Here is a 26,443-nt window from a genome sequence, read left to right as displayed (position 1 = left end):
GAGGGAGTAACTTTGAAAAGTCTTTGCCAGATTTTGCTGCATATTATGCACTTTGCTTTCATTGCTGGGCCAGGAGGATCAAAGGTTCAAGTTAAAGAGAGACATGAAAATAGTATTTCAAGACGTGCACTCCAGCCTCCCAATCAAACTCTTTCAAGAGGGTGCGTACGAATTCCTACACACTCGGGGAGATGAATGTAGCTTTTTCTTAGATCACATAAAAGCAACTGTACTTAAAAACTCTTTCTAAAATTACGCCTTGTTCTTCTGTTCTCACATACATAAGCGGGGAGGAAGGGATGTGCTCTGAAGAAGAAAGTCCACATTTCCGTAAGACTCTGGAATTTGGTACAGCTTTCCCATCATGTTTAGTTTTTAAATGGTTTGAATATCTCTGAAATAGTCAGTTTTATACACGTTTTCTCATGGAAAGACTTAGGGCATCTTACAGATGGAAATACTGTTACGGACGCCAGAGGAATTACCTTTTCTGATCAGCTTAAAACCGAGTCTCAGGTTTTCAAATCTGCATCTCTCTGCTTTCTCTCACGTGGTGCAAAGACCCTGTCACCAGCTGCAGAATTATTTTATTGTTACTATCCAAATGCTTTTTTAAAGCATTTTTGCTGTTGGGATGTCACTAACATAGAGCACAGGCAGAGGCCTCACCGTGCAGCACTGGGAAAGAACAGGCATCCTCTGGGTGTCCTTACGCCCAGCCTAGCACCCTTCTCCTGTCAGCCTCCTACCTATTTCCCTTATTCCAGTAAATTATTAAAATATCCCAGAATGAGTTATCAAAATATCCCAGCATGACATAATATGTTGTTAACATATTGGAATACGCTATGATAAAGCTACCGTGTTTCATTTTTCCAATACATTAATTAAAAATACAGCTTTATGATGTACTAAAAGTTTTCTGCAAATTATTACAGCTAGTGTGGTGTTTCAGATATTTTGGGGTTTATGCTTGCAGAATCAGTAAACGGAAATCTCCTTGGCATACTTCTTCCCTTTGCTTTTAAACTTTTATTTCATGAGTAAGCTTTAATACAAAGCTCCATGGACGTGAGCCCAGCCAGTTCATTACTATGCTTAATGCCTTCGGAGTCGGATCAGTACAGAAATTGTTACTTCTTACGTGTAAAAGATCAGAATTGGCGTCTGTGAATTTTCCAATATTGTTAAAACCACCCTTAATCAGCCAATAACCTTGTCATTTATAATCAGAAGCAAAGAATTAAAAAATATTAAAAAAAAAAAAAAAAAAAAGAAAATGAAGTAGCTCACTAGACGTGGGTGTCCTTGTTAGAATTAGTCATTGGAGAGTCAGTCAAGCACTGATTTCTTTGTCACAGAAAAGGCTGAATGAGAGCAGGGGATGCTTGCTCCTGAAATTTATGAGACTGACATCATACACTGCAGAAAGAAAATACAACAAATTCTTCACTGACAAAGCTGAAGTCTCTGGATATTCTTATATTCTTCTGCACCTGTGGAGAGTGTCTCCAAGGCAATATGACCACTCAGTCATGAGAAAATCACTCTAATTCATTTTAGAGTACAAGTGTTACCTCTGTATAGTTGTATTCAAGATGATCATCACACAGAATAAAGTTCTCCATCACTATTATGAAAGACTGAGTACTTTTCTTCATGTTTTTGAAGTGATTTATTCAGTAGCTGAAGTGTACTACTCAGACAAGTGCTGTAACAGCTCGGGTACAGGCCGATTCAGGCATTGAAAAAGTTTTGCTTGAAGGAAGTAATCAATTAAGTACCTGAAATGTGATGCAAAGCTGTCATATGACTTGTGCATATTGGCGTTACACTTGCGTTATCAAGAGGGAAGGAATTAAAAAGCAGGCCAGTCTGTGAGCGGGTAGGTCTCCATCCTTCCCCGAGGGGTGATCTACTTAAGGAGATTGTCCATCGCTTCCGAGCCCTCTACTTTCAAGCAGGGTTTTAAAAGTACTTAGGGTTACGAAGGTGCAGTGAAGTGTCTAATATGATTTCTAAAGAGACTTCGATATCTGACTCCCATCCAAAACCAGTAAGTACTACACAGAAAGCATTTTTAGTCGATCATTAGCAGCAGGCTGAAGGGTGCAAAGATCTTCGGAATTTCATCATCAGCTCTAGAATGGCAAATGCTGATGTGTAACAATGCACGCCGTGGCTCTAAGTTACCATTACGGACATCCACCGTGGTCAACAGGGACAAAAAGTCAGATGATGGAGCTGTTGAATGGGCTGAACTATCCTTGCTGTTGTCTTTTCCTGCTTGATGGACTAGAAAAGAAACATGGGCCGATATGGCTTAAACTCAGGTGACTCAGTTAAACATCTGAAGTTGGGTAAAATAAATAAACGGTCTAGAGAGTAGGTCAGAGAGTTTATCATTAATTCTGTCTTATCACAAAGGTTTCACCACCGAACACTGACATACCGTGACCACAAGTGAAGCTACCATCTTCTCTACAACCTGGCCACAGAGAAGATAAACAGTCCTGAGCTTAAAGCATGGGCTACGTTTTCTTTCTGACTCTGCCTCAACTTCGTCTTATGATAGTAGGAAGCAATATTTAGGATTAGATTTTAGAATTATAGAATTTCACATAAAAATACAAATTACAACAAATTACTGTATTTCTAGACATTTATAACAACGGTACCCAACCATCCTTACTCATAGGATGACGCGTGCAGGTGGCCCACAATGACCCGCGGCTGCACAAACAAGTTAGGGAAGGAGGAACAAAACCCGCACAAATACCAGCACGAGGAACTGCAGCCTTACATATCCGACAAGCAGGAATTGCTACAGCAACCCTATTGCACATCTACGGCAGGAACCGCCAGACTAAGGGGGATGACGAAGGCAGGAATTTCCAGGGCAACCGTATCGCAGATGCTGGGAAGGGAATAAAGCCAGTGAGCCAGCCTGGGGGCTGTTAGCTTCAATACCCACGTGCATCCCTCTTCTCAATCTCTCAACTGTAAGGTCTTTGGAAAGATGTCCAGGAGTTGCTTTTGTGCAGGTCTGAACACAGAGAGAAGAAAATTGTTCCCAGGAAAAAGATCAGGCATGCATGTATACGCACACGCGTATGGTGCCAGGGTGTTTCGCATCCCTGTTCAACCCGGCGCAGCACTAGTTCTAACAGAGGAGTTCTTCACCGTCGTTTCTCTCAGGATGACAGCACAAGCTTATAGCAGTAAAATGATGCCTGACATGGACCTGGATTATTGGGTTTGGGCATCTGTGTGTGAAAATGATGACTGTAAATGAGAGTCAGGCAGGATTTCTGAAAGGCAGCTGATGTCAAACAAATCTGATTGCTCTTTAATGAAAGTATCTACCGCTCCAGAATCTAAACGATACATAGGTTTGCAGTGTGCTTCAAAATAGCATACAAAGGAACAACAAAAAGAAGAACTGCAGTAAACCTCAGGAAGCTGCAAAAACCCAATTTTTCAGCTAGATACATCACAGACTGGATTGAGGCGAAGTGGGGTGACCTCTCCGCAGTCTCTGTCTAACGAGAAAAAGGAGACCTGGGGAGCCAAGAGGAAGCAATCGCTGAAAGCCACGAGGATCAAAAGGGATGAGGTCTTTGGAGGGGAGAGAAAAACTCACTGAAGTTCATCATTTATTTAGGTATCAGACTTCATTGTTGCTTTCGCATAGTACTTTTAAGATAACGTATACTCTTCGTGCATAGGTTTCATAGGAAATTTTACAACAAGTGGGATGAGTCCACATAACATCTCCAAAATATTTTTTCCCCTCATTCCTGCCAGCAGCACATTTTGATTCATAACCTTATTGAAAACTATTTTTATTTTTAATAAATAAATAGTTTCCTAAAACTATTAGGAAAAGAATTCTGTCTCATCATTTTGTGTAATTTTCTTGTAATGGTTTCTAATAAAGTGGGTGAATAATGTAGGAAGTGTTGGCAACTGTTCTGATTTTTTAAAAGCTTTCTCTGGGCCCTTGGTCACATCCCTCTGGGGTTCATTTTCTGTGGATATTTAAATGATGGAATTTAATGAATGCAATTATTCACAGAAATTGATTTTCAAAGTTGTACATGTGAATGTTCAGAGAAGTCGAATTAAAAATGTGCACGTCAGGACTTGTGACCGAAGTGCTTGTATCCTTATCCAGTTAGAGACCAGATGCATGCGGCTTATCCGGACAATGACAATTAAGTTACACTGCTCACATCTTGAGTATTTGCAATCAAACCAAAAAATGTACAATGAAAAGATACTTTCTATTTGAATAATTAATAATTTTCATGAAACCTCAGTCTGTTGGAGGACTTTCAGCAAAAAAACCCCAACCCTGATTTCAGTGACCAAATTATTTATAACTAAATATTTGATATGCTCAACAGTTTCTTGACATTTTCTAGATGTCTGAGTGCTACTTCTCTAATTAAAGTATATTAGTGAAACACTCTCCCTGACTCGCTGGACTTTGTACGTACTTCTGCCTGCCAGCAGAGCCAAGAATATAGGAGAACCCTTTTAATCCGCAGAAACAGTTCTAATAGCCAAAGTACACCATCAACTTTCCACAAATACCAAGTGTAGCTACTCTACGAGAAGGCTTTTGTATCTGCAAGTGGTTCCTAGCGTATCTTCCACCTGATGGTAGTGGCTATCAGAGGTCCTATGAGCAAATATATTCACTCATCATTTAATACATGAAGGAAAACAAACACTAAAGCTTCACAAAACCCAAGACATTTCTCCAGTTAGTTCTCAAGTTGTCTCCACTTTTAGTGAGAGCTGACCATTCGGAACTCTGTAAAATTGAGCTGTGCAGGCATCTCCTTAGCTTTCGCCAAAGCCAAAGCACATTGCCCTAGATAGCTCTGTCCATATAATTTTCTTTTCTAGTACTTCCAGGTCAACAGTGGTGAAAGACTCGACTGAAAACTCATTAAAGACATGAAACAACTTAAAATAGGCTTGGGAGAATTCAAATCCCTTTTGGAATTAAAAAAAATACTTTGCATTTGATCCTGACCATTAGTTATTAGACACACACATTCATTAGTAATAACTTTGATCTTTATATTCCACAAAATTTCTTCCACAGTCCAGTCAGACATCTTTCCATTTTGCGTAATAACTCTGCACTTGCACAAAACATTATCAAATCTGCCTTTTTCTGTAGAACCCACTGAATATTTGGGAGTGTTTATGCATGGCTCTTTGCAAATACCTCATCATGAAATAGACATCTGGACATTGAGAAGCTGTTTGATGAAGTAACAGTAAAAACAGTTTATTCTACTCTCCAGGTTTCCCCAAGGAAACAGCAAAAAGGTTGGACGATGCAGTTTCATGGTGCTATAAAACACATATTCCAAAGAAAAGTGTCCCCAGATATCCAAGAGTTTTGGCCCTATAAAATTGAGATAACTAGTCTAGCTGTGCACCCGTTAATGAATCTTCCTGTAATATCTCATTGTTCCCAGATTACTAACTTACCATTTTTACCTGGAATAAAAGTGCTACAGAAGAAATGACAAGGAAACCATTAAACTTTTTGACTTCCTTTAAACTTTCAACTGTTTTCCCAGTGCTAGGAGAACGGTCCGTCACCACTGGAAGGATCCAGGTCCCTGCGTGCCGTGCTGAGAATTTAGATGAACTGTCACAGAGGCTGTGCCATGAATAATGAATAACCACCTCTCTCTCGGTACCATTTTGACAGACACAAAATAGGAGTTCTGCGATTGTCATTAAATTCAAACATGGGGGTGCCAGCCCGGGGAATAACATCTTTAGGTCCAGCTCTCTGCACAAGTGGGAGTCAGTATTAGGAGCACACGGCTTAATAACATCTCCTGAATAAAATGAGGATTTGATCAAAGAGATTTGACATGTTTGAGAGTATCCAGAGTTTTGAAGGTAAGACCAAACGTAAAATGGAATGCAGAAACAGTCTAAGAAAGCAACATGTAAAGGAAGCACCGGTGACAGCCTGAAAATAAACCTACAAAAATAGCGTCATCTCAAAGGAACCTCTTTTCATGAAATGAAATGAATGAAAACAATTACTCACCCAAATTTTCAATGGAATAATAACGCTGTTTACTGTCCACCCGCACAGTCTCAGCATACGGACTGCCTACGCCGTAGCCGATGATGTACCCGCGGACGACAATGTTTGGGTTCAGCGGTGGAGTCCAACTCATGACGATACTTGTTGTCAAGGGCCTGACATGAAGAGAGCTTGGCTGGTCAGGAACCTGAGACTCTGGGATTCAAAAAAAAAAAAAAAAAAAAAAAAAAGATAAAACTATAAATTAGTATTCTACTCAAGGTTTGAGTTCAGATTAAAATATTTGCACAAAAACCCCAACCAACCAGGTGCCCCAGAGTTACATGCAGAGCTTACATGCAATTTCATTTCTGAGCTACATCCTTCCCTTCCAACAGCACCGATATGCCTCATCCCGTTTTAAACAGAGTATCTCCTAGTGCTTTCCACCTTTAGCATAAGGCTACAAGAGAGATTTAAAATGATGCAGGAAAATGAAAGATGACCCGCAAAAGAATTTCCAGGAGGACAACTTTTCTCTTCCCTGGTCTATTTGCAAGTTCAGCAGGATCCTGACAGCTGATTGCATGAGTTGTCCTGTGCTCACAGATTATTTAACAAAAAGGTTTACTTTGTTAGCGATATACTAGTATATTCTGGCAATAATCTGTCTCTTTCCCATGAAAACAAGAAATTAATTTAACTCTTGGACATGCATCTCCTACTTTGAAGCTGCTTTAAATAATACACCAACATTTCAAAAATGAAATAATAAAATGAGATATTTTATTTACAGGTATTCCCAGGTAAAATTCATTACTTTAAGTAGTAATTAATCACTTGGAGTCTATTTGCCTTCTACAAGCCTGATTTTACTGCAAAGGTTAGATGAGTAAATGCCTTTTGTTTGAGTTTACCCAACAACTACCATATCACAAGTCTCTTCAGAGGAGCTGCACAGTAGCTTGTCTTTTTGAGAGCAGAAAGAGACAAGTTACTATTTTTCCCCAATAAAAAGGCTTGCAATATAATAGATGAAAGCTTAGATGGAAGGCAACAAGGACAGGGTAGAAAAAACAGTAATAATATAAAATGATGTAAACTCCAACAAAAGACACTTCACAGTTGTGAAGCATTCCCACTGTAAACCTTGGAAAAGGTAATAAAAAGAAGAATTAACACTTTTCAATAACCAGTCCCATACGTGTGTCCTTGGTATTTTATGTGCTTTCAGATGACTTCTTAGGAACACATTAGAGTACTCTGAAAACCTGTTGCACCTTCAGGGAAGTCTGATCGGTACATTACCAGTCTGACGCACCTAGCAACTTTAGAAGTCCTTTGCATTCAACTCCCTAAAATTGCAAAGCCTGGCTCTTGTTTAAAGGTTGAAGAAAATTCACTGAAAAGTAGCTACTCACAAAAAGAAGAAACAGATTGCACCTGTAGTGCCACTGTAAATCAGGTTAAGTTGCCATTTACCCCAACTCCACTCCCAAACTTTGTTTTAATGCAGAAGCAAAAGTTACTGGAGCAGCTATTCCTCAATAGTGCTGTTTGAAAAACAAATGACAGAAGCATTTCTTACAAGCCCCAAAGATAAAATAACAATTTAATGCCTTGAAATGAGAAGGTGGATAACGTAGCAATGCTGCAATTCCTCAAACTTCCTAAAAGTAGCAATTCTCAGGCAGCAAAGGAGATCAGAGCATTCAGAGAACCGATTGCCTTCAAACGATAATTTTTACATCTGACACAACACAGAGATTTCAATTGCAGTACAGATACCTCTAGGCAGCCGTTTAGGTTAAAACTACTTTATTCAAACATATCATATTCTTTATTTCAAACAATGCAAATATGCGATTCATGCATTTCAGAGCAAAATCATGACTTCTTGTTTCAAAAAGCAAAAAGCAGTTTAACTTCTTGTACCCTTCTTGTGAATCAAGTCTCTAAAATGAAGCTGGGGTGAACAACATTTTTTAACTATTTTTCGAATATTGAAGTTTCATAAACACAGCTATTCTTCGAAGATGCATTTTTTTTGCTTCAGCTTTCTGTATAAAGCAATTTTAATTACATTTTGATTAGCTTTACTTTCAAACATTTTCTGGAAAAAACATTTTTCTTATTCTGAAACAGCTCTGAATTTTAGAATTTGTGTCATGTAGTTCACATCCCAAAGTACAAAGTTAAATGTCAGAATCGACTATTTTTTCCCCCTCAACCAAAACATTTTTTGGTTCTCTTTACAACAAAGCATGTTTTCCACAGTAAGGACTTCTGCCAAACATAACATACAGCCAAACATCTAAATCCACCAATTCTTCAGGAAACTGGACCATCCAGCCTTTGCATGGCTCTGCTGATTTTCAGCGTCCCAGCACTCAGATACCCAGGAGTAAAACTCTTATTGAAACATGTATCTCATATTTCTGCTTTCTTTATCAGGCCATTTCCTTGCAGTTCTAGATCAATGCATTTACTTCTGTACCTCCTGAGCTTGAACATGACGCCAGAACTACTTCTGAGAAGCAACCTTGAGATCCCGTTCTCCTAACATGAAGTGCCAAATGAGTTCTTCATCCTACGTCCCAAATGAGCCAAATCTACAGTCCCCCTCTTAACTGCACCAAGCGTTTATCACTTTCCTCTCAGGTGAGGAAATCTTTGGGTACTTGTAAGCAAATGCTGTGCTCAGACACACGAGCTGTGGATGTCAGCCAGCCCCACAGACCAGCATCTGGCACGCCGGAGGAGAGTTCCTCAGTAGATGTGCCCATGAAAGCAGATTTCTTGGTGCTGTGTTTCGTACTCTCTTCCCTTACGGACTATTGGGTTCCCAGGAAATGGAAGCTGAAGTTCTGTGTCACTGCCTGGTGTGACATCTCCTCCTGGGATGCCACGTTTGCTCACACGTGCCTCTGAGTCCTTCGCTGTGCTTCTATGTGATGGCTTGAGCGCCCACGACTTCCATCCAGGGAATACTGCACTTAGTGCTACTTAAAGGTCCCTAATTCCACTGTCAAGCTTGAAAAATGCTTTACATTTGGGTCACTTTAGCAATTTTCTTAGACATTCAAAGATGTATGTTTTACAAAGTCAGGGTACTTTTTACTCATCCCATTTTGTTCACATATTTCCCCAATCACTTTTCAGTATAAATTACAATATGATAGCAGTCTGGCTTGTCATGCTCTTAAAGGACTGATTTAGAGCTGAAGCTAAATTATATCACTATCTAATATGTATAACAGCTTCCATCTGTTCAATGCAGTAATCAGAAACCAAGCATCCTAAACCCATTTTCCTGGAGGATACCTTTGCTAAGTTGATCAGAGATTCTCTTGCACCCTTACTCACGCTATTTAAAACAGACCCTTCAGGGAAAGCACTGCTTTCAATTTCTATTTTTCTTCTTTTTAAAGCACAAAATTTGAGGCTTAAAATAAATATTTAAAACCTTCCCCGCTGTCAGTAAAGGCACGCGAGCTTTCTAGGGAACCTTGAAGAAGCAGCTATGTTTGGATTTCTAATCACTTTAAAAAAAGACACTAATTAAAAAGAATATCCATTGGGAGCTGACGCCGTTCTCCAGGATACTGTTCATCTTCGCGTTGCTGATGCCAAGCAGGCTTCCAGCGAAAGCAAGAGAAACTGCATTAGCCATAGCAGCAGAGAGGGAATTGCAGTTACCAGCCCGTGCTCCAGCTCTTCCCTGGTTAGCTGACACTTGCAGGGCTCTGCATAACTACAATAATAAGCAGATTTCTGCCAGGGTTTATCAGAGCATTTGTATCTAGTATGCAGCGCGGTGCATCCCCAGCAGCAGGCTGCCGCAGCTTCACGAGGATAATTCATCACTACTGCAAATGCAAATGCATGTAAATACAATACGTTAACAAAATGGCTTTGCTTGAATTTCTTTGCATGCACCCACTTCCATCGTGTGTCTCCTGTGATTACTCGATTAGCACCTTTGCATGCACACATGTATTTTGGCACAAAAACTTCAAAGGAAGGTAGCGTGTACTAAATGCAAATCAAAACGAATGTGCTCAAATGTGTTGCTTTCTTTTTGCATCCTGCGGTGTGTTCAGAATCTACCTTTTACTCTCACCCGTGAAAAGTCAGCTGTTTATACCTTAACAACATCACTTCTCAAATTGCTGTCTAGCCAAAGCATAATTAGAAAGATATCATCATGCACCACGGCATGTTGTGATCTGTTGGTCTAGTTTACACCACGTCTAGAAGCATCACCTCTTCTTTAAAACCTTGATGAGAAACCACAGCTACTGGTTCTCCCATTCTGCGTGCCATGCACTGCAGTCACTCCCGATTTGCTGGAAAATTGCATTTGGACATAGGGAAAGGCAGAAATTCTGCAATTTGCAAGGGTTGATTTTGAGATCATACGGAAATCCGGCCAGTCAAAAGAAAGGCAACATCAAGCACTATGGTGCATTTAAACAGATTATTTATTTATTCTTTCATCCAGTTGCCTTTTATCCTTTTTAGGTGACTTATTTTGTTTTAAAAATCATAGCAATTTTCATCAGTTTCCTTTTATTTTCTATTTATCTCCTTTTTACCACATATTTGCATCTAATGGATTGTCTGTAGTTTTGCTGTGACTTCCATCTGTCAGATTCTTTGTTCCATTTGATTTGCACTTTGTTTAATTTTTTTTAGGTAGACTTTTTCATTACTCTCCTTTTATTCCTTTGCTACTTCAAATATTCCAGTCATTTTATCTAACCCTTTCATTTCAGTGGTTTTCTTCCCTTTTGTGTCAGCATCTGCACTGATTTATACAGCCCACAGTTTTCAGGTATCTGCATCTCGTCATCTTTCACTAACTATTCAGCTTCGTTGCCAACCTGCATTTCTAATATCTGCAAATAAAGGCTGGGAAACGGGATTTGACCTATCTGAATATTTGCTTAGCGAATTGTTAGGATTGTTGGCATCGTTTTCATTGTTTCTTTGATTGATTAGGTTTATCATTTCTGAAGTTACAGACTCACTTCACCGTACTATCGCAAATGGCCATGATGCTTAGGAGCTAAATTCTGGCACAGAATTATTTTAACAAAGGTTTCTGTCTCCTTGGTCCTGGTGACGACAGAGAAACACAACCCAAGGCATAGGGGACCCAGGAGTATAAGAAAATCTCTGTTGGTGGGTGTTTAGACCCCGGGCATCTCACCCTAACCTCGGCCTGGGTGACAACTGCAGTGACACCTCGGCTTTAGGAGACAACAGCTTGTAAAAGAGATGCATTTACCGTCGAGGTCGTTCTCGGGTGTTTCCACTGTGTACCAGTCCGAGGGGGGTCCCGTCCCATTCACTGTCATGGCAGCCACCTGGAAACTGTACTGGCTTCCTTTCTCAAGTCCTGTTTTAAAAAAAAAAAAAAAAAAAGCAAATAAAAATCATACAGAAAGAAGATGATGAAAAAAAAACAAATTAATGGCAATACCAGAGTGTGCAATAGACTTGGTGTAAAATGAAATCTCTAGTAATAGTCCATTGGATTTGCCATATGTAAGGAAATATATAGAAATGCACATATATGAAAATATACATGCAAATATATAGAAACGCGTTCCCCCGGCACACGGCAGCCCCACGCAGTGTCTCACTGCCCGGTTTGCAGACTGTGCTCTATGGCACACGTACGTGGGGACGTCGTAGGGGCAGCACGCTCCGAGCCGTACCTGGGCAGGGGGGTAGCCGAACGGCTCTGGGGGGAGGTCGTCATTCATGTCGGAAAAGAGATTTTCTGACCAAAAGAAAAGGCTTCAAAAATTGAATGAGGGCTGCACCGGCCCAGGACTAGTTTGGGTCGTAATTTCCATCGGTTGCGCTCACACATACAAAATTAATGGAAGTCCAAATAGTAGAAAAATGAAGAATTGTTTTACATAACTAAGCCATTAATCGCACACTTAACAAAACCAGCTCACTGCTTTTAACATGCAGGGAACTGCAGGTACACTCTCCTTATGCATAAAATTTGCAGGCTAGGAACGAGGTTAGCAACTGCAGAGTGTTTTGCTTTCCGGTGCTCCTGATTAACTTCAGAGCACACAGTTCAGGCAAAAAATATAAAGTCTTACCAATATTATGAAATAAGCACGAATTCAGAAATAGACGTTTTCCTCCGTGGCTAAAGCCATCAGAAAACAATTACTGCAGCGTTCCTGAATGTGCCACAAGACTTCCAAGTCCCCGAGGTGGGGATACAGGTTTATCTTTTTGCTCAGTCTATACTGACCACAAAGCACAGGAAAAAATGTTTCGTTTAATTGCAAACATTCTCTGGAGAAGAATGCTCATAATTAAAAAGAGCAGTTTAACATTTAGCTGACATGGAAGCCTACTCTAAAATTGATAGCGGCTATTTAAAAACCTGCATTGTAACTCTGAACTCCTTTGCTATTGCAGATGTTCTTATTATCCCATAAAGCACCTGCCTACCAAATAGGATTGCAGCGAAGATGTGAAGTGCCTACATGTTAATATTTAAAACGTCCATTTACAAAAGCCACATAGCTCAGTCTCCAGCAATCACAACATATGCATGCAGAAAGTAATAATGAGATCTGGATATTTTTCTTAATTGCTTTCTAAAACACGTATCCCCAAGCTCCGCAAAACAAAGCACTTCACTTTGGGCTCACGGAGGCGTCGGCAGCCAGGGCAGGCAGGAGGGCTGGGGCTGCCTGCAGCCCACAGTCCCACCAGGACTCCCGCAGCTCTTCAAGCCTAAAATAATTCATGTCCAAGGCAGAAAAATAATTCATGTCCAAGGAAGAGTTTGCTCAGGACACGGGGATCTACCGCAACAGAGATTAATCTGCTCTGCTCCCATGCGGCAGACAGCGGCTTTAACCTCCCGCGGCCTTTCCCCCTCGCCGAGGGTGCGATCCGCAGGGATGGGATCCGCAGGGATGGCGGTAGTGGAGCTACGGAGGTGCGTGCCTTCGCTCCGCGACTTTGACTGCATCGCTATGTTTTCTTCTCTAAGCCATCAGAGCAGCAGCAACTCAAACATCTGAGCAGCTTTCATCATTATTTCTACTTTATCTCCCAGAAAATAGAGCCTTTCCAACTTGTCGAACACGCTTAACTTGCTGTCTCCCCCAGAAAGTACTTGTTTGTTGTGCAGCCATTAGTTACGTAGCCTTCACAAGAGGTCCCGTGGGGAGTTTGGTCAAGAGCCTAGATTAGATGACCAAGTTGAGATTTCAGTATTTAAGGTCTTCCTCGTAAAAATGTTCCACTTCTGCTTGTATTTAATTTTGAAATAAAATACTGCTCTTCCTTCCAAAACACAAAATGATATTGTTTATTCTGAAATATACAATTCAGAATTACTTCTGATCCTCACAGATTACACTTTACATGTGAAAGTAAACATAAAGCAGGTCACTTGAGGTGAAATGATGGTTATACTGAATTCAGTGGCAAAGGTGCCACTGACTTCGACAAAGTTTAGTTTTCTCCCTTGATGCTTTGCTGCTTTCTCAGTTATGTCTTGGGCACAAGGCAGGAACCCAGGTGAAATTCATTTTCACCCACCAGAATTCACTGTTACCCTTACGATACTCATCCGGCTACTTTCACTCATTGCAATTATAGTTTTGCTGTGATCTACTGTTGCACTTTTTATTCTGTGAGGAATTATTCTCCATTGAAAATCTTTGAAAAGAAACTAGGGAAATCGATATTTTTGCACCCATGAGAAAAGAGATGTTGGCTAAGTGCTCTAAAAAACCGTTCGAGGCTTAAGACATTGGACACAAGAAATGTGGCTTCAAATTCATTAATGATAAAATCTGGGAGACAAACATATGATAAAAGCATTAAGGAAAAAATTGGTTTAAAAAAACCACCATAAAGACTGTCTTTGTACAACACAATAAATGCTACCTGCCAGCAAAGAAATCAATGTTCCCTTGAAGTGAAAGTATATTTTATTCCCAAAGCATTTAATTCATCAAAACCTTGCAAGGCTGTACCATGTGAACACTGACCTGTGAACAAGTACCAGAGGTTGTTTGGCTCCAGTGTTTCAATCTCACCCCTGCGGGTAGTCTTTCTATGTCGGATTTTATAGCCCGTAATAAATCCATTTTGAGTACCTGGTGGTGGAGGCAACCAGCTAACTTTGATACTCTGTAAAAGAAGAGAGATTATTGTTGATTTTTTTTTTTTTGCAAAGAAATGACAGAAATAAAGCACATAAAATGAATGAAAAAAAAAAGGAGAAAGAAAAAGGCTATGTTTTTCTAATAACAACATGTATTCAACTAAGTTATTATTTTGAGAAGAAAACCAAATCAAATCTAAAAAGATTCACACTGGCATAAAGAAAACTGTACATTCTCCAGCAGTGGATGGCTACATAGACAATGGATTTATATAATAAATTTTTTCCCTTTTCAGGAATTTTTCATTTCAGCAGGCCATTAGAATACCTACGGTACTAGAAATATCAGCTCTGGGCTTGAGTAGACACTGCAACTCATTTCGCTTTTCAGCCCAAAGTGCCGAAGTTGCCTCTTTTTGACTGTAGGATACAAATATCACCCTGAGCAGTTCTAACAATTCTGTGCCATTTTAATTCCACAGACGTTCACAGAGACGTTACTGCACCTTCATTATATCAATGTAAAGAGAGTCAAACCTCTTGGAATAAACTTATTGCCGATCCCGACACGTAAGAGAATTTTCGCTGAGCGGTTTGTCAGAGTCAGCAGCGATGCAATTAACCAAGACCAATCACTTATTCTAAATGTTGCTTGCTAGATTGTATGAGGGATCTTATCTCAGCCTAATAGCCCAAACTGAAACCGTCCCTTCCCGATGGCTCCCGACACATCCCTGCACGGCCAGACACCCGTCACCGGCACCCCTCTCCTTGGAGAAAGGTCTGAAGGAATTTTGTCACTGCGATACAGAAGCCAGCCCATGTGCTTGGCCATTCCTGTCACCTTCTCTTGTACCTTTTCTTCCTTCCCATGTTTGGCGGAAGGCGCACGGCAGGTTTGTGCAGCGCTGCAGTGATCGTTTTCTTTTCAACCCTGTTCATTTTCCAATAAACCCCAACACTCAGCGGTGCTTTTACCGCCGCAGACCACGGTGCTTCCAGACTTTTAACAGTAAGACCTCCTTCCCGAGCAGCAGCAGCGAGTTCAGCGCACAGCAGTGAGTACGCATGTTTTCTCTGCATCGCTTTATATTTAACCACACGGAATTTCATTTACTCTTTTATCTCCCAGTCACTCAGCGTTGTGAGGATTTTTAGCAATCAGCTTTCCCTTTTGCTACTCTAAATTGCTAACCCTTGTTTCCTCACTCTCCATCCTGTGCGCTGGCCAGCGTGGACCCCAGCACGCATCGCTGGGCAACTCCACTGCCGGCACCCCTCACCGAGACAAGCCGACACCTCTCTCCGTCCTTTGTTCTCTATCACATCAGTTGCTTATCACAAAGGGATCTTTTTCCTTACACTGCAGCAACTGCATTTCTTTAGGAGCCTTTTGTGAGGGATCTTATCAAAAGGCTTTAGGAAACCCAAGCCAATGATATCAAGTGGATCTCCTTGCCCAGGCGCTCAATGATTCCTTCAGATGACTTTAATAGGCATGTGAAGCAGGACTTTCCTCCACAAAAGCTGTATTGATCCCTCCTCGTCATATCATGTTCATCCATATGTCTATTCATTCTATTTTTTATTACAGTTTCTATCAGTTCGTCCAGGAAAAACCGCCAGATTTACTGGGCTGGACCGATAACAGAGCTGATATTGTACATCAACATTTCTCTGCTAAAACAATCTGGGCGCCAGCTGTTCCTTGCAAGTCTCCAATCCTTCAAGTGTTTTTACTCAGCACGATACAAGGTATTCAGGGTATTAAGGGTTTCTCATGGAGCAAGGCCTCTCAATTGCACAATTGTATCTATACTATCTCATACAGCACTGTATTACAAATTTTTAGACAAAGAGGAAAGTCAACCACATCACAGTGGATAGTTTTTGACTAAATACAATTTATTACCATTATTGAGTTGCTTAGTCCCTGCATAAATATGTTATAGCACATACCAAATTAATTATTGCAATAGAAAAATCAATTTTGCACATATACTGCCCAGTGATTTATTGTTACAATCAATTATACATTTCAAAATCAATACTTCAGGTTTTCATTGCTGAGTGAAATAACGCTGAGCTTTTTGCATTAGGGCAGAACAAACTCCATTTTTCAAACCAGAGAGCGATTGTTTTAAAAACAGATTTGGTCACTTTGCATATTGAAATTGCCTACATATAAAATGTTTATGGGACAATGCAAACACCCAGAGAGCGGCTTTAAAACATATTTCTGTTGACAGCTCTGAGGATGTTTACAGGTAACTCATTGTTTGATACTGGTGCACTCCCAACTCTTCCAATCTCTGCACAACATGGAGCCACGCTCTCATCATGGGGACCTCGGCATCTGTGTATATTCCAGCCCAGCTACAAGGAGAAGACATTTTGACTGCCCCATTTCTCAGGTAGAGAAGAAAGCAGAGCATTTGGATATTTTCTCAGAGGAGGGGAAGAAAGAAGAACTCCATCCTTCCCCTGCCCCTTCCAAGAGCAACAAGAAAAGCTCTTCTGAAATCCCAGGAAAAAAGAATATATGGAGAAGAAACAATAAAGAAGTGGAGGGACAGGAATGCTTTCAGGGACCTTTTGCACCGCTCATGCAGCTAGATGGTTACAGGAATGATTTGTGGATTGAAAAATCCCACCAGAAGGGACAAATCACACTGGTGTCTCAGTTTGGAAAGTGCAGTAACACCAACTTCTACCCGAAGATGCCGCTTATAGAAAATTTAGAACTGAATCAGCTGATAGAAACCACAACTGAATTTTGAAAGAAATCCCATAATTTGGAAGACCTTCCGATGACCCAAGACTTTTGAGTGGATCTTTGGGTGGCCCACCATCATTTCCAAACCGCAGGCTCCATTCTGTCAATTTATTTAAAACAAAAAAAGATTGCTGCGCTGCGTGCGAGCCAAAACAGCTAGGAGGCCCCCAGACAATTTGTTGCCCTCTAGGAGAGGCAGCCATAGTGTTGGTTACGCTTGCTCAGAGGAAGGGTTCTCCAGGCCAGTGTCCACCCAAACAAAGAAAAGAGTTTCTTGCAAATGGAACAATACTCAAGCAATGGATCTGCCATTGGGGTGGTTTAACCCCTCGATGGGGCCAGTCAGCAATCATTTAACAGACCTATAGATGGTATAACCATTTTGGAACTGGAGCAGGAGTGGCTGCAGTCTCTCTCAAGCCATTTCATCCTAAGGTTGCACGAGCCTGGGGCGCTCCGTGCGGGACCCTGATCAGGCGGCACTGGTCCTACCTTTCTGAGCAGAGAAAACTAGAAGGCTCCCAAAGGAAGGGCACACTGGCATAGGGGTCACAGTGTCCAAGCATGTTCTCCAAGCACTTGCCCAAACACAGCAGAGGACAAAGCCTGTTGCACACAGGCACAGTACTACATTTGTACAATTACCTGTGAGATTTACACATGCATAGTTTTTAGCGATATAAGGAGCTATTGCAGCCGTACTATTTCTAGCCTGAACTTGACACACTAATTTGATTTAAAAAAAGACAAACAAGAGTTCCAGCAGAAGCATCGAAGCACTTGGAGCTGCGACACCTGCAAGCGCTGAGCAGTGTTTATGAGACCCCAAATATCCCCTCCTCTGCCTTGAAGTTAACAGTGACTGCATCTCCCTGCACAGCAGGTCTTACAGAAGCAATGGGTTTGATCTAATGCTCAAGGTAGAATAAATAAGATCTTCCTTATGATTAGAGGAAAAAGCAGGTTCTTTACAGATCCACCTAAAGCTGTCACTGTAACAGTAACAGTTCACTTTCACCTCAACCTGGTCTCCATGGACACCGCAACGATGCTTTTTATCAATAGTACTTAACATGTGACCCTTTGCTCCAGGAAAATCAATGACTAAGGTTCTGACGGGCTTCTTGTCCTTTCTTCTGCTTAAGAGAGAGCCGTAATGACTAGTGCTCTAATCCTTCACACTTTGACAGAAAGAAAATATTTCCTTTCTGTTATACCAGGATTCCTAAGGAAACCATAAAATGAAGGTTTATCCTTCAAGAGGATTTTAGGAACCTGTTAGTCCTGGTTGGAACACAACATGGGAAGGTATTGTAAAAGCTTGCTGGCCACCTCCATTTGCTGAAACGATCCTCCTTCAATGGGAGCGTGGTCCCGTCCTTGCACCATTAGGAAATCGCCCTGAGCAGCTCCGCGTGAGCTCGGACACCCAGCACTGCCCTCGCTCAGAGCTGCAAACGCCCTGGACGTTGCAAAACGGCCCTTTACAGATTGCGAACTACATGGCTTGGTCCCTCCTAGTTCAACCATATTTGATAAACCTTTTCAGGGAGAACAGACATCGCCCCAACAGATCTAACCAAACCTGAGCTGAACCTTTAACATCTTTCCAAAACCATAGGATATTTTCCTGTCCCATTTTCATGATTATTTAGTAGAATAAGAAAAAGCTGAGATATTATCTCTACATTGATTGGAAATGTGGAGCATCAGAAATCTCATTAATCTTATCAAATCAAAGTTTCTGGATATGCAAAGACCATCTGTCAGTTTATTTTAGTCAATAATAATCCTCTGGAAATAAATATTCATTAACAGATATTTACAAACATTCATTCAGTTATGGTAGCAGATGACTAGTACTTGCTTTATGAAGTCCCTCTGTTGCACTTTGTCTCTGCACATACGCTTTTCCTCTGATTTTTTTCTTTACTAAGTCCGTTCTGTAGATTTTTTTTTTTTCCAACGGAAGTCCAATTATCTACAATCAAACCAGCTAGATACACAAATCAAGTATTTGATACAATAGAGTCTTGAAGCGATATGCTGGAGGAAAACTCCAAAAACTCATTAAGATTTTAAGTAGAGGCAATCACCTGCCTTAAGGGTGTGGGCTATTCTGCCTGAAAAGCGGAGCCGAACTAAATCAAACCAGGAATAACATCTGTGTAAAACCACCCAGGGCACACCATGAGCTGCCAAAGAGCACAGGGATGGGATGGGATGGGATGGGATGGGATGGGATGGGATGGGATGGGGCTCACAGAGCTCCTAGCACCTTTAAAGGGTACAACAGGCACTATCCAGGATCAAAGCCCATTAGAGATTTCACTTTTTTGGAAGAAATTTTGTGGGTTAAAATTTCCCATCTACCAGCTGATGGTGAACTATATACCGGATGCTTGAGTTAACACAGGTTAACTCAGGTTAAAAGGCAAAGCCTGAACAATTGCAAGGTAGGGGAAGGGAAATAAAGCTAAAATAAGAGAGTCTGCTGTCAATTTATGTAGATTAAGCAGCTAGAACACACTCACCTTGTTTCTAAAAAGTTGGAAAAAGTTCAAAAAAGGAATAACTTGATGATTTCATGCAACAACAAAACAGGTTATTGCTCTCCATACATGGCCAGCAGTAAGAAATAGCACAGTTCTCATTCCAAATATGACCCATCCATGAGCTGGGACTTGAAACTAATTTCCCGAGTCAGACAGCAGATTTGGGAGCCAGGTGTGTTCTGCGCTCGGCGAGGGACTTGAGCAATGATCTCACAGAAACACCAAACGCTCCTTCTATATGGAAACCAGCAATAACCTTCAGGTACTTTCATAAAGTGTTCTGAGACTTTGCAGAGCTATTTTACATCTTATGTACTCCTACTGGCGTTGTTTAGCTTTTATTAGTAATAGCAATGGGCACTGAAGATACCCAAGGTCTGTCAAATGCTGTAGTGACACACATTGAATATTCTCAAGAACAGCAATAAATAAAAAAACCCTAACACTAGAGCCCCTCCGAAGTATCAGTGGCTTCAATACTCCCAGAGGGCAAGTGTTCCCCTCCTAAGGTTGTGAGCTGAAATAGGACTACAGGCTTGAAGAAATTAAAATTTAAATACTAGCATAAATAAGCTAGACCTGTCAGAAGCAAAGCTTATAGCCAAACCCACAATACACTGCCCGAGACGTGGTTGCAAATAATTACAAGCCCCCAGGACACTGAATAGAAAGTTTCACGGTCAGTTTGACTCATCCTTCATTCTTAAAAAAAAAAACCCTTGGGAGCTGGGTACGTACGTCAGACTGGTCACCACCGAATGCAGCGATGCATCCCACAGAAGGGCTCCTAATGATCTCCGAGAGCATTCCGAAGTTGTCCCGTGCCTCTGAGAAGGAGCCTTTCTGTGCTTGCCAAAATTCATGGGAATGTCTAACTGTGGCGTTTTTAACTGCTATTAATCTTGGCCTCAACAATCTCCTCTGGGTGAAGTGCACATTCAGAGGCATTCAGGCTCCATTTTTGCTAACAATTAAATCAAAACTACCTGAACAGCTCATAGAAAACACGTATTATCTCCCAAATCAGGTACATTTTGAAAAACAGGCAGGACTCAAGAAGGGACTTAAAAAGGACAGTATTTAAAAAATATGTCTAATCCTCAGGTGTACTTTAAAGCAGGCTAGTGCTTGAGAAAACGCGAAAATCAATGCGTCATTTGTGCAGTAAGATGTGCTAAGCCTGGCATGACTGCAAAATAATAGATTTCACCAAGAAATTAAGCATCCCGAGGTGAAGTAAAGGGTACTATACTGGTGTTTTGCTACGTGTGAGTTCTCTCCTGAAAGAGCAGACAAATTCCCAGGAAACACTTATTCTATAGTATGCGTGTGGCATATTACCCTAGTGCTATAGGGAAAGTCAAAACTATTCAGAAGTCAGACGTAGGGAGCCTACAGAGATCCAGTATGATGATTTTTTTATGAAATACGGGTGTCTTATTTTGAAAGGCTTTAAGTCAATATTTTCAATGCTCTGGGAGAACAAACTAATGGCATCTTGACCATCAACAGTTTAACGTGTATTTGCGTGCAATGTGGTTCAGGCTCCCAGCTGCGGACATGTTAGCTTAGACCCGTGTAGGACACAGAAGTGCCTTGCAAAAATAAAGGAGGCCTAGGGGAATTTTAAGAAAAAGGAGAGCATTTCACAGTATGTGCTGCAAACGCCCAAAGTCCTGCTAGAAACGTCTGAAAGCATTGGTGGTCAAAGACAGGACTTTTCTCGTGCTGATTTGCAAGTTGAGGAGCAGAAGGGATGAGGTTTGGATCCATTTTTTCCAACCAGTTCTGCTCTTTTATGACCCTTACTGAATTACTTTCCAGCCACGGGATTCCTGGACTGGGATCCCATGCCTTCGGGCACAGCCCTGGACTCCGCCCGGGCTCAGAAATGCGGTTGCTGTAATAGATTGCTTTATTTCCCGGGCTTGCAGTAAGACTACAGCCGTACTCACCAGAGAGCCTGTTTTCTCAAGCATCCAGACCTGTTACGGTACGTGCCTGAGTGACAGAGGAAGGCACTTAATGCAAAAACTGTATTTCTCCCAGCCCCTCCTGCCGCTCGCCGACCTGCTCCCCTCCACTCCCACCACCCCGCAGGCAAGGGGCTCTCCTTCTACAACCAACGTGTAAGCTGCAAATTAATTTACAAATACATGTTGAGGCCGTTGGCAGTTGCCTTGGATACGAGCAATTTTAAAGTCCCCAACCGTGGTGTTTCATAAAACCACTTTTTTTTGCCCCAAGAGAAGAAAAGAAGAAGAAAAAAAATTGGGAGGATTGCTAAGGTATGAAGACCTTTTCAGCCGGCATTATCTCCTCAGGGTATTTCTCTTCTGAACTACGTCTCCAAACAGCTCTTATATTAAAATTGCATGATCAAATACTTAAACCATTTGATCACCAGAGTCTTAAAAAAAAGGAAATGATAGTAATGATATAGTGGGGAAAAAAACTTAAGGATAAAAATGCCTCTGGGTGTCTTCACTAACTTGAAAAGAAGAGAGGATGAAACATAACCAAATACAAGGCTTAGAAGAGTCAGGAACCTCAGGCAAATACTTGGTTATGGTGGCACAGGAACAAAACAAACAGAAAATAGTGAGGTTTGAAAACAAATAACAAAAAAAGTAATAATTTTCTCTCTCTCTGCAAATGTAGAAACTTCTAAGGCACAACTGCTTCCAAAATTTTGTTCTATATATTTAAAAAAGACTTGGGAAATAATCATGCATAGTGCAACTGAGTGCTTTTTAGCTGGGTGACATATGGACATTTCAAAATAGTATGCTTAGACCAACATTTAAAACAATTTTAATGTTTCAAAACTGGTGAGATTCCTCTGAGCTAAGTTTAGACACTTCAAATTAACATGTCAGGCTCTTTTTATAGTTGACGGTGAGAAAAAGGAATATCCAAAGAAATTCACCTCTGGTGCCTGCCCCTGGAATTGCCCATTTTCCCCCGACTGCATGGGATAGCTGGCCTAGCCACGGATATCTGACTTTTAGAAGTCAAAGTTAGGACAGGTGAATCTTGCTTTCAGTTTCTCATTTTATTAAGCAGCAGAGAGTCACTGCTTATTAGTTTTTTAGCCATTTTTAGATATTTTAGGGCATTTTTAGACATTTCATTATACAATTAAGACTAACTTGTACTAATTTTGTAAGTATATTTGAAAAAAAACCCTTTTGAAGTAACTAAGAGATACCATTAACTTGAAATGCTCTTTATTTTTAAAGAACATCGTATTCATGAGAATTTTCAAAGCTTTGACTTCTCATTCAAACTTGGGCTAGAAAGTTTTCATTAAGAAAAAAACTCCTGTAATGGGAAAACCCATCTACAATATATTTCCATAGCTGTAGTGATGTATTTCTATTCATTTTAACTCATTCTTGTGTCAATGACACAATTACTCACAATGAACATTTGCTCTCGGCTCTTCCTCCCTCCGCTGAGGATGCTCTAGTTTCAAGTGACCGGGGCGCATGGAGTCACGAACCCCTGGAATACTGACCAGCAAACGGACACGGATGCTGCCGGCATCCCTTGCAGGTCGTCCCTGTTCAACGGCTGCTGCATTGCCTATACTGCAGGCAACGCTGCCTGTACGGCATTTGTCAACGTCGGATGTATGGAGGCAGCAAAACCACCTGCAGAGAGCTGCCTGTCAACGTGCAAACAAACTCTTTAAAGTCATTCAAATAGCTGACAAAACCGCTTCTGATCCACAGTACAACTTTTATTCTTATCAGCCAGGCAAGGAAAGGTTGAATTTCACCTCCCTCCTTCGCAACACCTGCTAAATATTGCAAACTTGTAAAGGGCTTCAGTCAACTATAAGAAAACAAACTGGAACTTTACAGGTCTAGGGATCAAAGCAACTATCAATACTTCAATCAAGTTTTCAATTACAAACACGTTTAATTGATTAGCACTTAGCCGCACCTGTAGTTGGCTATCACTTTAATTACTGATTATACTGATACTGATTACTTAAACGATATCTGCTTGAGAGCCTCGTGATTAAGAGTTTATAAAGCAAAGGGCACAATAATTTCAAAATAATTAGGCTATTAAGATTCAGATTAAAATCAAAATCTCAAGAATATTTAAAAAAAAAAAATTCCATTTTAAATAATGTTAATGCATGCGCCCTTATTATGCTGTGCTGATATCAGGAGCTGCCCAGAGATCCCTCAAAGGCAGCTAACTCCCTCTTTCTCTGGAGGAAGGTGTTAGGTGCCCATCAGCACAAACGACTGAACACCATCACCGCCACAAACAACGAAAGGAGGAAATCCAAAAAGCACAATAAAATACTACATTCCCAAACCTGTTTATTAAATATTTATGCTCCTGCAGCAGTAAAGGAGGTTCCTCCCATTATAACATATGCAACGGAGTGGTGCACGCTGCATTTGGAGACTGACGGAGTTCCAGTGTCCACAACCTGAGTGCCAGAGCCTGTCTTAACCTTGACGCTTATTCTCTGTATAATTTTTTATAAAGCCACTGACGCCCTCCGTTTTGCAAATTACACGTTTTCATAACAATACTACCAAAATACTAACTGCAACAGAGGTTTGCGAGTCTTAATGTGCGTGGAGGTTACTGTGGTAAGGTAACACAGGAGTGCAAAGCATATCTGCTTCTCATGATGTACTGTTAGCCTGGAGAGCATCTCTTTGGGTCTCTTATGTAAAAAGCACAAAGGTAGTTTCCCAGCAGAAATGCTCAGATTTAAAGGCCTAATTCGGTAGCAGAAAAGACACTATTTTGGGTACAGAGGTTAGTTCGTGAGTTTCTGAAGAGAAAGGAACCATCTGGTGCTATTCAGCATGCGTCGTGCACTGGAACGGCTCCCTGAGCCCAATCGTGGGCATTGAGAGAGGCCTGGGAAAGGAGCTGGACAGGATCGTGAGCAAACAGCTAAAAAGAGGTAAATTCTACAAATGGGTATAAAGCTTTTGTTGAATTGCTCAAAGATGAAAGATGATGATGAATAATCCTATTAAAAAGACCAGGGAAACAAGACATCAGAAGATGCAGGGACAATTCGCCAGGCGGTGGATCTTAAAGGTAAACACTTCTGCCTCTGTAAATGTCCAGGTTAGGCTAGGACGTGTCCCGTACCGCTTCTCAGGACCGCAGAGCACTGCAGAGCAGTAGCCAGGGGAAGGAAAGCCCCCTGTCAAGAAATGCAGATACCAGGTATGGGGAGAGTCATCACTACATGGCTGTGTAACACAGAGTTATTTCTTTTCTCTTTTCTTTCTGTAACAAAAACATACCCCATGAAATACCTTCTTAAGTTTTGCTGACAAAACTTTATTTCTTAAATTTCTTTGGCAACAACCCTGAATTGCATGCATTTTCTGTGCCCTGTTGAAAATTGGCACTTTGAAGTACTTCTAAGCTTTGTTACATCCATTTATTCACAGAAGCGTGTTACTTTTCCTTTTGATTATACAACTCTATCTCCTATCACTAGGTTTGGGCCTGAATGCTAATAAAATGCGGTTTTGTAAAACTGTGTTTTAATGACCATGTAGTGGTGAAGTTTATGACTACCACAAGACCTGAAATATGAATGTACACTGACCTCGTCTCCAATTAAGTCCCTGGGAGAAGTTCAAATGAAACGAGAAGGGATGGTTCTGGCCCTGTTCTTAAGTTAGTTATCAAACAAGCGGCCGGGTCCTGGTGATTGTAAAGCTTAATCGAAAACAAAATTGGAGCGTGAAGACCCACAGGTGGACTTTCAAATTCAAACAAATACTCATCAAAACTAATTTGTGATTCTCTACGCTCACCTCTCGCGTGCCATGACTACATGCTGCCTTCAACTGTATACGCATGCTTCTGTGGCAGCTATAAAACAACTTTATTTCCTTGTTTATTTGGTATAATGCACCCAGACCTTGCATCTTACAGGACGGCGACTCCTCCGACGTCCCAGGCAGGTGCCGGTGGAAGGCTCAAATGCAGCCTCAAAATAAGGGGCTTCTCACACATACGGCTAGGTTATCTAAACGGACACAGAGGCACTTCTCACGGCTCACATCTCCGATGAAAAAGTAAAATTTGGCATTTCATGAGAAATGAAGGCGCTCTGCCATTTCCCCTGGGGTAAATCAGAATACTTAATCCGCCCTAGAGACCAAGGGCAGCCCACTCCAGGGCCCCATTCCTCAGCCTTTGTTTATTATCTTAGCATTTTAAAACCTGCCCACTGCTTAATTCCTCCCCATTTTGTACCCCAAGGCTGATCTTATTCACTAATTCTGACTGAACATTGTCTGTGCTTCTGCTTCCAGCTTTCCAAGTCTCTAAAACACTGGCTGAAATACAAGGGTAGTCCAGGTATTGCACGTCACCTTAAATAACCCTAGCTCCAGCCAGCTGCGAAAATACATACTCTCCAGTAATTATTTCTGGTTTTATCTCCACAATTTTTGGTTTAATTATGTTTTTCTTTCAAATTTGAAGCGCTGGAAGTCCCTGTAATTATCATGGGACCCAGATGCCAAATTCATCTGGGAAAGGTAAATGACTGGAAGTCACTCGACAACCGAACACATTATATTGATTTTTAGGATTAATGACAAGGGTCATTCAGGATAGGCCTTTAAATTTTGCACCCATTGGCATCTGTTTAATTAAAGACTTTTCATTCCCTATGGACATTAAGCGGGGCTCCAGAAAACATCCACTCAGACATAAAAATATTTTTTCTATTTTCTAGTTCTTCTAACAAGCACTTTTGCTTTAGGGACCTGCAGTTAGACATTTTGAATCAGCATCAGAGCTGCTGTTGGGACACTTTTGGTATGATTTTTCTCCCCCCAAAAAATGAGCTTGAATTTGCAGAG

At 41.0% G+C, this 26,443-nt stretch overlaps 1 protein-coding gene across 1 annotated transcript in view; it reads right to left on the bottom strand.

Annotated features, from left to right (window-relative positions):
• DCC (DCC netrin 1 receptor) overlaps window positions 1-26,443 on the bottom strand; it is a 580,257-nt gene that overhangs the window by 80,871 nt on the left and 472,943 nt on the right. Inside the window, exons 13-15 of the mRNA XM_050913130.1 lie at window positions 14,119-14,260; window positions 11,364-11,474; window positions 6,092-6,286 (exon numbers count right to left, since the gene is read on the bottom strand). Of these exons, the coding sequence (XP_050769087.1) occupies window positions 6,092-6,286; window positions 11,364-11,474; window positions 14,119-14,260 (448 nt within the window). The remainder of the gene's footprint in view (window positions 1-6,091; window positions 6,287-11,363; window positions 11,475-14,118; window positions 14,261-26,443) is intronic.

The sequence above is a fragment of the Gymnogyps californianus genome, chromosome Z, assembly GCF_018139145.2.
Source record: "Gymnogyps californianus isolate 813 chromosome Z, ASM1813914v2, whole genome shotgun sequence".
Classification (NCBI taxonomy): domain Eukaryota; kingdom Metazoa; phylum Chordata; class Aves; order Accipitriformes; family Cathartidae; genus Gymnogyps; species Gymnogyps californianus.
Note: the sequence above shows the minus strand (reverse complement) of the source record. Positions and strands in the feature narration are given on the sequence as shown.